Below are 15,997 nucleotides of genomic sequence, written 5' to 3'. Positions count from 1 at the left end.
AGGAGATGGTTCCAGGCCGACATTTTACAAATACTGTGGCTTGCAAAAGCATTCAGACAGTTGCACAGTTTTCACAATTTGCTGCTTTAAAGCTTGCAATCATGACACGGTAAAGTAGAAATTAATATTTGTTATATACACAACGTACTCCACGCATTTAAAGCAAAAAATAAAAAGAAATAATATGGAAGAGAACTGGAATAGTTATGATTGCTTAAGTGTTCAAATAGTTTTCTGTGGGAAATCTAAATTCATGCAAAAAATCAACATGCACTAAATTACCTTAATGAGCTACACGATTCGTTGCAAAGCCTGTGTTTCCTAATAGTAGTTAGCATGATTTCAGTATAAATACCCCTTTCTCTGTAAGATCCCTCAGGCAGGTAGGGAATTTCAAGCAAAGATTCACCCATTAAGATCAACATGCTCTCAGAACAACTGTACATGAATACATGAATAACATTGTATAATGGCACAGATCAGGAAAAGGTTATAAAACATTTCACAGACCCTTTCTCTTTGAGAATGGTGAAGTTGATCACCCAGACACTGTATAGAACAGGATATCTTTCAAAACTGAAAATTGTCCACACAGCATAAATAGGCTTGTATTGAAAATCCAGCATCAAAGCACCTTCAGTAGGTGAGGCAATCACTTTTGTGGTCAGACAAAATGCAACTGTAGCTTTCTAGTATAAATACAAAGCGTTTAGGGTTGCAATGGCTCTGTGGCTAAGGATCTGCGCCGGTTTGTATCCCGCGCCTGGCAGAGGAATCCTACTCCATTGGGCCCCTGAGCAAGGCCCTTAACCCCAACTGCTCCTGGGGCGCCATATAAATGACTGACCCTGTGCTCTGACCCCAAGCTTCTCTCCCTGTCTTGTGTGTCTCATGGAGAGCAAGTTGGGGTATGTGAAAAGACTATTTCCTCATGCAAGAAATTGTATTTGACTATTAAAGTGATCTTCTTCTTCTTCTTCTTCTTCTTCTTCTTCTTCTTCTTCTTCTTCTTATTATTATTATTATTATTATTATTATTATTATTATTATTATTGCTTCAAATCCAACATAGAGCATCCCTCAGTCAACGCTATTCCTACTGTTCCTATTATTGTTAAGCAGTATTGTTATAGTCCTGCTTCTCATCAGCAGAGACTTGGACATCTGTCAGGACTTACACAGAAATAACAAAAAGATAGAGGGAGCAATGAACTGGCAAATCTTAGAGGAAGACCTGTTTCAGACCTAAAATTGGAACAGAAATTCACATGTCAGTAGGACAGTGATCCAGAGTTCAAATGGTCATAAAAAGGTCAAAGCTACACTGCTTAGACATAACAAAGTGGATGTCCTTGACTGGCCCAGTCAAAATTCTGACATGAAATCTATGGTGAATCTATGAAAAGGCTGAAAAACTGCTGTACATACTGTAGGCAATCCCCAAGCAACTGCCAAAAAAGACAGGCATAAATTGTACCAAGCTGATGCGCAATGTTGGTAGAGGATTTCCTAAAAATCATGAACATGAATATTGGTCTGTAGTTTTTGGTAACATTTATTGTAATTTTTCTTACCCTTACAAGTCTTCAATTTGAGTATTCATGTTTTGAAGAAAATATTAAATTTATAAGAGGTTTATGGACCATTTTGCAATGTCACAAAATGGGACACCATAGGAAATGCCTGAATACTTTTGCAAAGTATTTTACATCCTGTATGCAATTACACAATGTTTTGTTAATAGCAGTTCAGGACAGCAGGCATATGGGAAAGGTTGATTGCCAGCATATTCACACTTAATATTAATTTTGTAAATTTTCCAGCCCAACAACATCTGGCCCATATACCACCTAAAATAGAAAATTAATATCACAGACTAACAAGCCAGGCACATCTTTGTAGAGAATACAGTAGGTTTGAAGTCATCCATTGTACAGTATACAGAACATTTTGTACAACCCCAAATAGTTTAAGCTCGTACTAAGAACCAATATATTTAATTTGAAACATGTAGTCCAAAAATAGAGGCACATACCCATATGTGCATTTACCAACACAACAGGCATTATAAACACAAATGATTCTATTCTTTTCAATTATTAATTTACTGCCTCTCATTATTAAAGTGTCTCTGAGGTGTTTAAGTATCACCATGCACAAGTTCCATTTCAAATCAATCTAAATCAAGTAGAGCAACCATTTTCAAGTCATGGATGGATGGGATAATTCTTCAGAGAAAAGAGCTGGATTTTGTCACAATTCATGTTAAATCATTAGATTTGATTAATACTGTAACATTGATTTTTTTGAGAATCTAATCTTTGAACAGAAATGAAACTTAAATGTAACTATTTTCTTAGCTGCAGGGGGCCATACTCTTTGAAGCAGGGTTTCTTTTCTATCTGTCTTTATATTGTGCCCATTTTGTCATAAAGTTTCAAACATGAACACAAGGTAAGGTCCTAAGTGTTAAGCAAGACACACAGACTTACATATTGGCCCAGCTCTTTTCTTGATCACATGTAAATATGTTTTTCTCATCACCCTAAGTGTTATGTGAATATTGCCCTTGTCTTCCTTCATGTCAGCCTGTGCAGATGAAAGGTTAAGTGGTGCATTGTTTTTCAGGAAAAGAAAGCTGTTTTGAGCGTATAGTGTCCAGGTTTGGCACTAACATTACATATGTTGTCATTGGAGATGGGCGAGATGAAGAGCATGCAGCCAGCCAGGTAAAGTCAATCTGAACTCTGCCTTGTTTATCTTCCAGGAAAAGAGAGTTGCTTTGAGCGCATAATGCAAAGGTTTGGCAGAAAAGTAGTGTATGTTGTTATTGGGGATGGTGTAGAAGAGGAACAGGCAGCAAAAAAGGTAACGTCTTCGGTGAACGTTGGTGTATCATTTAGACTGGCCAGCTTCTCTTTCTTTGCTGTAGTTTACAATTTGCTATTAAAATAAATCAATACAGAATGTGGGAATAGATTTACCAGGGCGCCTTATAATGTGCTAATAACCATGTATATTAAAAGAATAACATATTTCTCAGCTCATCAAATTACTTGCTTGCCACCCTAATAGGTGGCTTCTGTAAATTTTATTTTACCCTTCTACATACAGTACCAATCTATAATATCCAGTCTTAATTATATTCTTCACATTAAGCAAAATATTCTGAGCTTAAAAACCCAGGGAGTGCCATTGGGAGCCTACCATACATACAGTAGAAAGTATTTTCAGGGCTTCTGTAAGAGGAAATATTCAGGGAAACATAGTTAGAAAATTGAGATGTTTCATTTAGTAGATCTAAAGTCTAAGGTCTTTTAGTTTAAAATAACCCTTTCCTTTGTTAAGCATCTCAGTTATATTTATGAAGAAAGATTGAAAAAAAGTTCAGCTAGGAAAGTTCTCATAATTTTCCTCATGGAGAATTCTGACTTTTTTTTGTTTTTGCATGGCACTTGGTTTAATAACCTTGGTAAATCTGACCCATAGTGCCTGTAGTGTGAGACTCATTGCTTACTGCTATGTTCTGGTGTGGCTTTTCCTATCCTGTTCTGTGTGTGCCAGCGGAAAATATTTGTGTAATGACTTCTGCTATCATGTAATGACACCCTCACATTATTATATTCAGATGACCTGGATCATAAATAAACACACTTTTCTACATTACATAATTGTGTTAAGAAGGCTGATATCGACAACCTGGGCATTTTGGAAAATCCACAACAGTCAACCTCACTGTGCCATGCAACCTCTCACAACCAGATTCATTGATTTACATTTACAGTTTATACAGTATATGGTAGTACTGATGTTCTCAGTGTTTGAGTAATTATTTTCAATATACAGTGTTTTTCATGACAGCCAAGGAGTTTCTTTCTGTATAAAATAGTTTATTACTCTTTAATTCGAATTTCCAGTGCAACAGAAGTGCTTCAGATGTGTTTAAAAATATGATGCTGTGATTCATTCAGGGGTTAATGAATGAACAGAATAATCCAGTGACTAAGCCACCAGCATTGGACTGACAGCTCCCAGAAACAAAATGTCTTTATTCTACATCAACGCTCTGCATATAAACTTCATAATTAGCATTTAAATCAGTCACACACAGGGGCGTGGAAACTCTGGGGCTCTGAGATAAACTCTGGACCCAGGGTGGTGTCTGTGTGGAGTTTGGATGTCCTCCCCATGTCGGTGTGAGTGTCCTTCAGGTGCTCCGGTTTCCTCCACTGTTGGAAGGAGCTGGAACTGGTCGTCTAATTGGCTTCTGCAAAAAAGGAAAGAGTGTGTGAATGTCTGTGTGTGTCCTGTCCAGGGTTAGGATCCCACTTTGCACCAGTTGTGTGGATAAAGGGGTTGCAGGAAATGGATGGATGGTTTAATCACACAATTACACATTTCACCCAACTATCTTCTTCAGTGCTAATCCACTACAAAATCCTAGGTCCTTTTATTATACTATTTATTCTAATTACATTTCCTGTGAATGTTTAGAAATAGCAGCACACTCTAATTTGCAATCATCCTCGGTGTTAATTTAAACACCAATGCAAAAAAACAAAGTATTCCAAATTCTAAAATACTAGGGTTACAACACAATCGATTTCATCACAAATTAATTTTAATACACGAGTAGTCCATGATAATAACTAAAATTCTTGTAAACATAATAGCACTTGCCCTGCATTGGATTAGCTCATTATATTAAAGTACAGTACATAAAGTAAGTTCCTCATGAAGTCCCCTGATGTCTGACAATAAGCTTATCTCTGTAATAGTCAATTAGACTGCTTTCTCTGGGAGACGCATTTACATGTACTACCGCCCCTGCTACACCACGATACACAATGAGTATGGAAAAGGAAATGTAGCACAGAATCACAACTTGATTTGATCACTAACTGGGGACGATTGTGATTGTGAAAGCATAAAGAAATCATTGAACAAAGACAAATACCTACAGTATATGCTTGGCTTTTTAACAAGAAAATGAAGAACATTTTATCAAAGCTGGATTGTGAAACCCTCTTCACAAATGTATAATTTGTCAAACTGCTAAATTTAATTACATATTGTCATTCTTAATTTTTAGATCGATAGACTGTGGATAACTGCATCTAATGAGAATTTTGACTCATTTTAAAATTTCACTTTGCTAGTTATATAATTGGACCAATGAATGTGTGTCATACAATATCTCTGAGGAAGAGAACATTTATAGAAATGTGTAAGCTTGCATGTGATTCTCTTCTTGTTATATCATTTTAAAGATTAATTTTAATCCAATAATGAGATCTGGAATCCAGTGCTGATGGATTGGCTTGTGCACTCTTTATTTCTTCTAGTTATCCTGTAGTTAGTATTTTATGAAAATAGTTCAGGTGGGTAGCTGTGTCAGCATGCGAAGATTGCAAAGAAACAAGTAATAGGTTTATTCCATGCTGGAAAAAAAGAAGAAAGAAAACACGTTTCGGCCGTGGAGAAGGCTAAAGGAGGGCCCTGAAGAAAGCTCCACAGCCGAAATGTTGTGTTTTCTTTCTTCTTTTTTTCAGCATGGAATAAACCTACTTTATGAAAATACCTAGTAGGTATGAGTCAGGAGTCACTTTTACATTTTAAGGTAAACGGAGGAGGACACACTGGGAAGTACAGTAAAACGGATTTGCGCATTTGTTGTTAACAACTCATAGACTTTTTAGAATATATCTTGTGCTGCAGCGGCTCACAAGGAATTTAGCATTAATGAAGGAGTAATTTATTAAATAAAGCACTAAATGTCTGTGTGACCTACAGTAGAATTAATTTATTATGTATAAATTAAAATAACCTATATCGAATGCTGGTCAGTTTTACTCAATTTTACATAAATGTGAGAAGAGGGTTCCTGAAGATATGTACTGTAGCTTCTGGCATTTTGCCACAAAGGTGTAGTGAGAAAAAAAATAAAAAGCAAAAACCAGGCAGGCCTTGAATGTGCATTTTTGTTCCGTTTCAATTTTAGATTTTTTTTTTCAGCGTAGGCAATTTCACAAGCTAATCACACTGAAAAGAAAGATTAAAGATTTTTTCCTTAAACCTTTTTTAAAGGTTTTAAAGTTCATTTGTCACAATATGAATAATATGAAGTAAGATGAAAGCACACCATGAATTTGCAGACTGTTTCCACTGGATACACTGACCCTGCAGGTTGAAGTGCACATTTGGTTGTGATTCCGTTCCTTTTTTCATGTGTGCAGGGTGGCAGTGCATTTAGTTTAGAATATTGCATGTATTTATTTTCAAAGCTGTTACGGACACACGCACAAAACCAGACTATCTTGCATGACACAACGGTGTGGGATTTAGATTTCTATTATTTGTCTGTTACAGAACGTATCCCGGGTAGGTATGGTCTCACAATAAAATGCGCTCTTTGTCAATTCTTAACCTTTGTTTCCAACACAGCACAACATGCCTTTCTGGAGGATATCAAGTCACTCAGACCTGCTGGCCTTGCACCAAGCACTGGAACTGGAGTACTTGTAATCATATCGTAACGCTGGAAGTCCTTTTTTTTATATTTAAAACAAAGTACACTGCAATTTGTTTTGTCTGTGATTTTGAACCTCTGGCTTTAAACTATGAATTGTCTTAAGAAGACAAGGACTCTTCTAAAAAAAAACAGGAGCATGGACTGCCAGATGAAATCCTGTTGTATATCAGATCTGTACGAGGTCTTACATTAATACATGATTTTTTTTTCTAAAGCATAGATGTGAAGGACAGTGCTGGTACACCCCAGATAAAACAAAGGTTTCCGATTCCTCAGTGGACAGTTTTGAAGTGACGGACTTCTTTGTTCTTTTACATTGACTGGACAGTGATTCACACTCCTCAAGATGGAATGTATCAACATTTTACATGAAACATATACCTACCTATCCCAGCAAAACTGGCAATAGAAATGCACTCCAAATATGACGACAATCAAACCTAGAACTAAAATTTGTGTAAATTATTTTACAGTTACTAGTTTAATGGGAAGTGATGTTTGTGAAAGAAAAAAACTGAATATGATCATCTTTTTGTAAGTTTTGGCGAGCAGAATGTGCATAATGAGTTGTTGTGCCTTAAAAAGAAAGTGTTTGTGTGTTACATTGTAATTTTGTTTAAAGAAAAAAAAATGTAGATAAAACTGTTTGTGATAATTTTTGACAAGACCAAATTTCAAAAGCATCAGATTTACAATTCTGATTTCAAAGCAGCATAAGCATCAGTTGGAGCAAAATAGCAAATAAAGGACAGTTTTGTGTTTTATTTGAATGTCAACTAATATGTCCTCCCTTTGAAATGTGGAAGTATTTACCAAGAGTATGTTCAGTATGCTACTTAAAGGTGATCTTGAATTGCGCCAAACTGCTTAGAGAATACTAAGGTGTGGATATAGATTTGTATCGAATCTTGTTTTAATCGGTTTCCATGCAAAATATAAATTAGTTAAAACATCTATACTGAGCATCAAAAGACACGTCTATCAACAGTAAATTCACACAGTAATTGTAAGGAAATGACTTTTTTGAGTAGCAGGTGTACTCGTATTCTATTGAACAGGCATGACATAGGTTGAGATATTTTTGCTTATTAACATTTGTCATCAACAGGGGGCTTCTACTGTAAATGTCACAGATTAGTAGCATGTGTGGCCACCATTGAAAGCAATTCCAGCTGTACACCTGTGACATGCTTTGAACCAGGCGGCAAATGCTGTCTTGTGGGATTCTGTCCCCTTCCTCTCTTACAGCCTGGACTAGCATGTGCCTGTTTCACTGGACTCTGAGCTCTGGATCCCACGCTTTTCCCCTGATCGCCCCACAGATCTTCATCTGGGATTGAAGTGTGGCGAGCAGGACTTCCACAGCATACTGTAACTCCCATTCTCGTCTCATAAGAATGCTGTTTATTGCTCGAGCAGCGTGAGGCTGGATGCAGTCCTTTGAGAGTGCTGTCGCATCTTGATGAGCCCAAAGGAAAGGCAGCGAGTAAGATTATAGAACCTGATCAGTATAGTCTCTAATGAGTACTTGGCTCCACTGCAGGGTTCTCGTGACGCGTGGCTCACACCACCTTATTCTGCTGTGTCTGTGAACACAGTTGAGAGAGCTGTCCCCCTGTGTGGTCACCTGGCCTGCAAGCCTCCTCCTCACAGCTGAGTTGCTGATCTGCAAGTGTGTGTAGCCGGTCATTTGTGATGTAGTGGAACCTGTAGCGTTAAAAGGATCAGAGAGATAGAACCGTTTCAATCTGTGTGAGTTGCTGTGACTCTTTCTGGTCTTGAACTGTATAAGACTGGAATGTCTTGCCAGATTAGAAATTGCTGTCTGTGAATGCCCCAGCTGGCAAGGAGCTACTGTATGTGCTGACCAAGCCCAAAATATCGAAAGCTTGAAGGTATTGTATTGTTGATAAGTAGGGCATATCAGTTCCTAAAGTGAAGCAAGTGTATTACTGTTGGTCATGATTATGAATGATCAATTAATCACAATGACACCAAAAACGTATGATTGATATCCAAAATACTTCATTTTTCTAAAACATGGGTTCATTTTTCTGATGCTCAGCATGTTCCAATACAATAAGTGAAAGTCACTGAGTTCAGAATCCTTTATCTATCATTTTTGCTGATATCCCTAATTTGCCTTCATTCAATGTCTGCATTAGATTTTGGAGATCATAAATGTGTCTCAAATTCAACCAAATTGAGGCCTGTGGGATTTTGTATATTTTAATGTATGCCTTTCGGTTGTTCTTCACTGGATTGACATAATTTTTGTGGTAATAATGCAATCAGAAAAAATGTGCAGGGTTTTAAATTTAATCCCCACCACAGCATTGTATCATTAGTATTTCCTCCTTGGATCTATTAATTTGACATCTTTGTATCTGGAAATTGAAAATACAGTAAAACCTCGGTTTGCGAGTTCTATATTTGCGATTTTGCCTATTTGCACAAAAAGTTTAGTGACCCTCTTTTCTGCATTTGCGGACTAAATATGCTCATTCAAATCTACTGTGCAGTAGATTAAATGGGCACCCACTTATACAGTATGCAGCATGTTCATCTCAAGGATCTACAGTACATGACCTGACCTGCATCAGTCTCTGTCAGAAAGATAGCTTGGTTAAAAGTTGTCAGGGGTTAGCAGAGCATCAGCAGTTATACTTTATTTAGTTTCCTTCAGGAAAGCATTAGATGTGTGTTGTATGTTGACAATGTTAATGTTATCAGTCACACCTGTATGTGACTCAGTGTTGTGCTGCAAAATTAAACATTAAATTAAAAAAAAAACCTTATCATCAGTCAGTTCTCGTGTCTCATGGAAAAGGATTAAAAAAATTTAGAAGTAAGAATCTCAGGAGCAGGAGAATGCTTTGGTTGAGTACACTTAATTTAGTGTTCTGCAATAAATTTTATTATGGAACAGTAGTGCCACATTTATAATAGTAATAAAAACAAGAGGTGAAAAGATAAGAAAATGTGCAGTACTAAGAATGAAGGAGAACCTCTAACACAGTGAAAGCTATAATACCATAACAGTGATCTAATTTATTTGCATATGCATTAACTTGCATTATGGGAAGAATTACATATATTATTAAAAATACAATGACACTATTTCTGAAACAGTTAAGTTATAACCATAAAATTACTCCAGTAGTGCTTGTTGTAAGAGCTGTGGAACCACACCCCATTTTCCCCATAAGGTATCAAGTGCCACATTCTTTAAGTGGCCAGTCACCGAGACTTCTAGGTAACTAATCCTCGCAAATACCAAGGTTTTACTGTAACAATAAAGGGCATCCATATGGGATACAGATGCATGTCTGTGGAGCATTAACAGAAGACATCTGACATCAGAGGCACAGGCATCTGAAGGCCACTTTTGCCGATCTTCATGGGCATATAAACTCCAATGAAAAGTAATGATCTTCCACCACCTCTGGAAGCAGAATAACCAGACCCTCGTGGGAGCATTACACCAAGAAATATACAGTGTGATCCACATCAGATTTATCAGAATGAAATGTGATGTATCTTTTAATATGGAATGATTAAAAAATATCACAAATACTCGTTTGTTTATACAGTGGCACACAGTGAACCTGTGTACCTACAGAGCATTCCATAGGAGATAGACCTTTTCTTCATGGACTTCCCAGATATAATCTTCTGTACATAAATGTGACCTAAAGCATAATAATCCAAGTATATTGGTTACTGAATCACATATACAGGTTTTAATGCCATTTTAAGGTGAGTGTATGTTCTATATTTTACCTCATGTGGTAGTGCTTTACAAATCCTAAATCCTATGTTAATCCCAACATTAATAATCACCGAGTCCCCCATACAGGGTTGCAGCAAGACCAAGCGTAACACAGCAGGCAATGGATGCACGGTAGGATAAGCCCTAGGTAGTACTCCAGTTCATCAGAGGACACAGACACCATGGACAATATAGATGCCATTTAACCTAGAAAGGTTACCGATTTGTGTGAGGAAAGCAAAGGACCCATGGAGAGTCTACATGTGTGGTCATGAAATAAGAGCCCCAGACCAGATGCAAACTTAAATCCCCAATAAGTCACCATGCTCATCCTAATGTTCCTAATGTAGTATTTCTCAAAATACTCAACTATTAAGACCACTTAACATCACAGCCAAGAGCAGTCACCAAAGGATTTGTACATGGCATGACATGTCTTTAACATAACATACAACCCCATATGATCCAATATACCATTTCTCTTTTAAGATGTTTCATTACAGATTCTCTAAGGCTATTAGTACTCTTAACAGACCACCGTAAAAAAACAAAGATGAATTCAGCCTGTGCAGCAGATTTGCTGCCCAGATCAATACAAAAATCATATTATTCCACAACCATAACCGACTTGCATCAGTCTTGTGTATTACTGGGGTATCACAAATCAAGTATTGATGAAAAGGGCAGCAAACCTTAGGCTTAGCAAAAAGTGGCAAACTAGGCTATACCCAATTTAACCTTTTCTGTTAAAGGCCACACATGGAAGTATGGTACAGATATATTTAGATACACAAAATGGAAAAACACCAGCTGACATTAATTGTACCAAGTGTAGTGAAACATTTGGAATTCTGCACTGTGAACAGTGAATGGATGAACAGATAGATAAAATCCCAAACACAGAACTTCTTCTGTAAACTGAAGGTTTTGTATGTATAGTTACAAGTTTTTCAAACCTCAGTTTTATCATTTAGGAAGATTTCAGTGGTGTGGTAAATCACAGCTAATTTTACACCCATTTACAGATTAAGGTAGAGCCCTAAGCATATTGGCTTTAACTCAAGTGCCAATTTAAAATCGTGTAAATCCTCTTGGACAACAACTAAAATAAAACCCGCGGTAAAATGTAAACTGCAGTAATAATGCAGCAGGAAACCAAATCAACTACTATGCAAGTGTCAAGGTTAAAACCCGCAAATCAATATAGATCAAATGATCTCAAATGTATCTTCTTTTGTGTTTACTAGACCTTTTCAAGTTAAAGAAATAAACAAGTCCATTTCTGTTTCAGGCAACTTTATTCACACTTCATTTCTTGGCCTTAAAGTATTCTTCAATTACATCCTTGGCTTGAGACTCCTTGCCATAATCCTACAAGAGAAACATTTTGAACTCTTAATTTGTGCAGTTCTTCAAGCAAAAAAAAAAAGAACACACTTTAATAGTCACAAATTTAATTACTAAAAACAGGAGCAAGGTCTGAGAAATACGACTGGTTCATTTGAAGCACAATTTCACTTCTAAAGAGTTTTATAACATCTACTGATGTTTTACAAAATTGAGGAAAGGTTTATCAAATCAAAAGCTTTAACACATACTCAGAACACTTTCAGATGTATTTAAATTCTACCTAACCTGCAATAGATATTTAAAACAAGAACGCTACACAACTTTATGCTCTACTTATAGGGGGTTCAGGAAATAGTGGGCTACACTGCAGTTACCAGGATCTCTCCAGGTAACATGCAGAGGTGCAGCTCACAGCACAGTTCCAATGCACAGGAATTTGGGGTTGAAGTTTAATACTGAAAAGTTACATCTGCCATGCTAACTGTATCTTAACACAGTAGATGTTAGTGCTCTAGATGTTTGTAACAGAATTCAAGAATGCCTTTTTAGAAGCTCACACTAAAAAAAAAATCAAATCCAATATAGGTATGCATAGTTGCAATCTCAAACTTTCGTAAGTAAAAAACTCTAGAATATGAAAGCGTGCTTAATCGGACCATAATAATGGATGAACAATCTACTTTATCACTGTTCCTTCCACAATACAACTAGTCATCACCCCCCTTCAGAGATGAATAAAATTCTACCTAATGGAGGTGTAATGAATACAGTAACATGACAAATGACTAACATTTATCTGTTGCCATTATTAGGGACCTCAAAAACAACAAACCGTTTCTGAGGCTCGTAATGTGGCAATTTCTTTTAGCCAGAAGTATCACAGCTGCCTGGCATGATGGGCTCAGGCACCTGCATTCGCTTGGCTCTCTCCTAGCCACTGACCAGACCACACTGTTCTATTACACAGCTGGAAATAAAGGAGCAAATTTAAGTGTCTAGCCCTGGAAGGCTGGTGAGCCTGCATGTTTGCTGCCTTAACTTGACCAATTGACAGCTTCTCCCAATGACCTTGAAAACCCACAGCCAGACCGCCTCCCCAGGACCAGGGCTGTTCACCTCCGACCTCAGCTGAAGACTCACCTTGATGACAACGCAACTGCAGCCAACAACCTTGCGAGGCTTGCCCTCTCTGTCGATTTTGCAGAGGCCTACCCATTCACCGAGCTTCTTGTTGTCATCAACCTGAAAGGAGCAAGAACAACAGTTCCAGTTATCACTATACTCCACCTTCCCAAAAAGCACCCCGAGAAATGACTAACACACGGAATTCCACGAAGGGAGCCACACTATCATGGATACAGTACAGTAATTGTCACTGCCAAACCCCGAACAGCCCAGCCAATGTGTAACTAGAAGCTACATCAAAAATTAATTTATGATTCTAAAAGCACCATTGTTAAAATAGGCAATACATTTCCGTTTATTTGAAAAACAGTGCAACAGCTGAAGAACTGAACTGCATGCTTTCAGTATATCAAATACAAGATATTAAGGACAACAGTACTAATTAAATCAAGGAAACAAGGCTTTAACATCCTAAATCACATCCTAACGTACATTAAAAGGTTTAAAACATTCTTTTCAAATCTCAAAAAAAATCCAATGAGTCAGATGGGTCAAACCACCTTCTCTTTGCAATCACTTATGTTCACAGGTGTTAGCCGACACTTTTAGGGGGTGTTGCTTGGCAGCATTACTTGACAGCATTTATTCTGTAATAAACTACCTGTAACCTCACAGGTTCAACTTCCGGTCACACTTTATACAGAATAAATTAGAGCAACCGTAACTTGACTGGACCTAAATTTACCATAAATTCTGATCTTTGTAGAACATTACTACAGCATCTATACAAAATAGTGATGAGATTTAGCAGTGATGAGGCTAACTAACCTCTTCCCATCACTGCATTACATTATGGACGCTTAAGATTTTACCAGACCGTTAGCTCATTAATAACTAACGATCACAGTTATACAATCGCCTCCCCTTGACCATCAACTCTACTTGAACCAGTGTATTCAGCAAATCGGTGTCACTTTTCACAAGATGCCGCGCTAGCACAAACGGCTCTGCCTCAGTACTCCTCCCCAGCAGGCAAGGCCGAACGGTACCTTGATCAGGTTGATCTGGTGCTCGGCGCACAGGGCCTCCACAAGCTTCACGTACATGGGCTCATCGCAGTTGCCGGCGAGAACGCAGAGGTGGGCCTGGCGCCTGCACGGGAGAGAAAGTACAAGCTGCTTTCATCACAGGAGAGGAGCAGCTAGCGCAAGCGGAGGGGAACATGGGGAGTGAAACACGAACGCGCCAATCCCACTCTCAAGCCAACAGGTTTTAGACTTGTGTCAGAACTTGGAAAGCCCAATAAAGTTGTACTGCAGCGCCAATACAGGATCTGGAAAGCTGCCTAAGGCCGCTATCGCTTAAACTGAAGACGAACTCCCAGAAAACACTCACGTACCGGGTGGTTAACTGCATCTCAGACAAAATTGGGTAACGATGGCTTTCCTCCTCACAGAATTCAGTAGAGGGAGCCAAATCATCATCAAAGATGCAACAACCATCTGTCTAGACACCTGAGCCTGGTCTACAGAAACATCGGCGCTAAATCTGAATCGATCCACCTCAACAATTTCGATTAGCCGAATTTAAGGATCAAATTTTTAATCAAAAAAGAGAACCTACTAAAACAGCTATTGCATATTCTGTACATGAATAATCTCAGTCTAGGTCGGCCTCAAATGAAGAACTCTCTTTGTACTGCGGACCGGGGAAGACTTACTTGTCCAGCGCCTTTGCGGCTTCGCGGATCCCGCGGGCTAAGCCATCATGGATGAGTGCGGTCTTGAGCACTTCCTGGAGAGCGGTGTTAACATCCATCACACCTCCAGCAGCAATGCTTTACCCCCGGGGGTGAAGGAGAAGGAAACAGGTCACCATGACTTGAACTGCACAAGACAGTCGCCGGGACCGCGCAGAACACGTGTGCACAGCTACTGGCGTGTCAGAAAGGGGATTTCACTCATGATTGCGAGTGAAGGGGTATCCGACTAAAGAAAAATAATCATCACACACGAGCCGTAGCTTCAGTAAAACCCCTATTCCTGACTTCAGACGCTTTAACATCCAGACGTGCTGTTACAGGCAAAGTTCATGAACCGCAGATCTATGGTACTTCTGAAGTCCTGGGGACTTTCGATTTACGCTTCTACCCAGTTAACACCACCTGAAGCTTTCAATTACACAGGTAAATATTTAAAATATAAATTAAAAACCCGACTAAATCTAAACTGGGGACTTGCCCAGAAAGTGAAATTTATAGTGAACTTACCCTTCCTCGGCCATTGTAGATTAACGGTGGATGTTGGACCTAAATTACTGCAATATAAGAATACACCGGTGCATCTGTTATTGCCCATGTTCGATGGAAAATTGTTCCGATGTTAAAAGAAAGGATGCTTTAGATTTTTATATGGATATCGAACAGACGCACAAAAACTCACCCTCACCTCCTCTCTGACAGCGGAAAAAGAGGGCGTCACATTTCGACGTCATTAGCTTAAACCCTCAGTCTGGAAGGACCTCAACAGGGCAAGTGCTTAAGGTGTCCACTTTATTGCCGGAAATTTAGAACTAAAAAATAAGCAATTATAACTATATTAAATAGATTCTCCACTGCTGTGTGCTCACCTTTAGAAAGCACATAAAATATTTAGGATAAAAAATGACGATGTTATGAACAGTAAGAATTTATCAGTTGAGTAAAATCAACTGACCGAAACCGTTTCAGTTATATTTTTATTAACACTAAAAGCTGTACCTTCTTTAAGTAAATTGTAGGTTTGCTGCATATACTGGATGGTATCATGAATTGTAACTATTTCCAGGTCGTAATGTTACCTACCACCAGCTACTACTGTGAAGGGTATAAATATATATCCACTTATGCCAGTAGGTGGCGGGATAGTTCTGCACTAAAAAAGTTTTAGGAGTTGTAAAATAAAACTTTTCACACCATTTATTTAGTCATTCTGACATTCTTAGTGTATATCCCTAAACCATACAAATAATATCACTGTCAAGCATATATTATCTTAAAACTATTATACCTAAGTAAATAACACTCAGAGTTGCAAGGTTCTTCAAATATATTATAAAATACCTAAATATATTTAAAGGCAAAACATGAATTTGATCTTCATGAAGCAGGGGAAATGCAAATCTGTGTCGAGGGAGGTGTTGTCATTCAATACTGCCAGTCTCAGGAGTGTCACTTATGG

At 38.1% G+C, this 15,997-nt stretch overlaps 2 protein-coding genes and 2 non-coding genes across 28 annotated transcripts in view; 1 reads left to right on the top strand and 3 right to left on the bottom strand.

Moving 5' to 3' along the window:
* eya4 (EYA transcriptional coactivator and phosphatase 4) overlaps positions 1–10,108 on the top strand; it is a 93,998-nt gene extending 83,890 nt beyond the window's left edge. For 20 of the 25 annotated variants that reach the window (XM_015347438.2, XM_015347406.2, XM_015347445.2 and 17 more), the window contains 2 exons: positions 2,768–2,868; positions 6,445–10,108. In XM_015347438.2, coding sequence (XP_015202924.1) covers positions 2,768–2,868; positions 6,445–6,525 — 182 coding nt within the window. In that variant the 3' untranslated portion in view covers positions 6,526–10,108. Of the gene's footprint in view, positions 1–2,628; positions 2,730–2,767; positions 2,869–6,444 lie in introns of all 25 variants that reach the window. The other 5 variants (XM_015347371.2, XM_015347340.2, XM_015347501.2 and 2 more) reach the window with 1 other exon arrangement.
* A 1,475-nt stretch (positions 10,109–11,583) lies between these two features.
* Positions 11,584–15,278, bottom strand: rps12 (ribosomal protein S12). Its single transcript, XM_006625834.3, has 6 exons — positions 15,221–15,278; positions 15,049–15,095; positions 14,500–14,616; positions 13,829–13,931; positions 12,795–12,896; positions 11,584–11,675 (listed from the first exon to the last, which is right to left on the bottom strand). Exons 2-6 carry the CDS (start codon positions 15,060–15,062, stop codon positions 11,613–11,615), a joined length of 399 nt encoding a protein of 132 aa, XP_006625897.1. The 5' UTR covers positions 15,063–15,095; positions 15,221–15,278; the 3' UTR covers positions 11,584–11,612.
* Positions 14,191–14,273, bottom strand: LOC138226834 (small nucleolar RNA SNORD100). The gene has a single exon (XR_011184714.1). It is a non-coding gene; the product is annotated as a small nucleolar RNA SNORD100 (small nucleolar RNA).
* On the bottom strand, positions 14,717–14,790 carry LOC138226779 (small nucleolar RNA SNORD101). Its single transcript, XR_011184687.1, has one exon. It is a non-coding gene; the product is annotated as a small nucleolar RNA SNORD101 (small nucleolar RNA).
* Positions 15,279–15,997: the final 719 nt, after the last annotated feature.

Source organism: Lepisosteus oculatus, chromosome 2 (assembly GCF_040954835.1).
Source record: "Lepisosteus oculatus isolate fLepOcu1 chromosome 2, fLepOcu1.hap2, whole genome shotgun sequence".
NCBI lineage: Eukaryota > Metazoa > Chordata > Actinopteri > Semionotiformes > Lepisosteidae > Lepisosteus > Lepisosteus oculatus.
The sequence above is the reverse complement of the archived record's forward strand: the minus strand, read 5'-3'. Positions and strand labels throughout refer to the sequence as shown.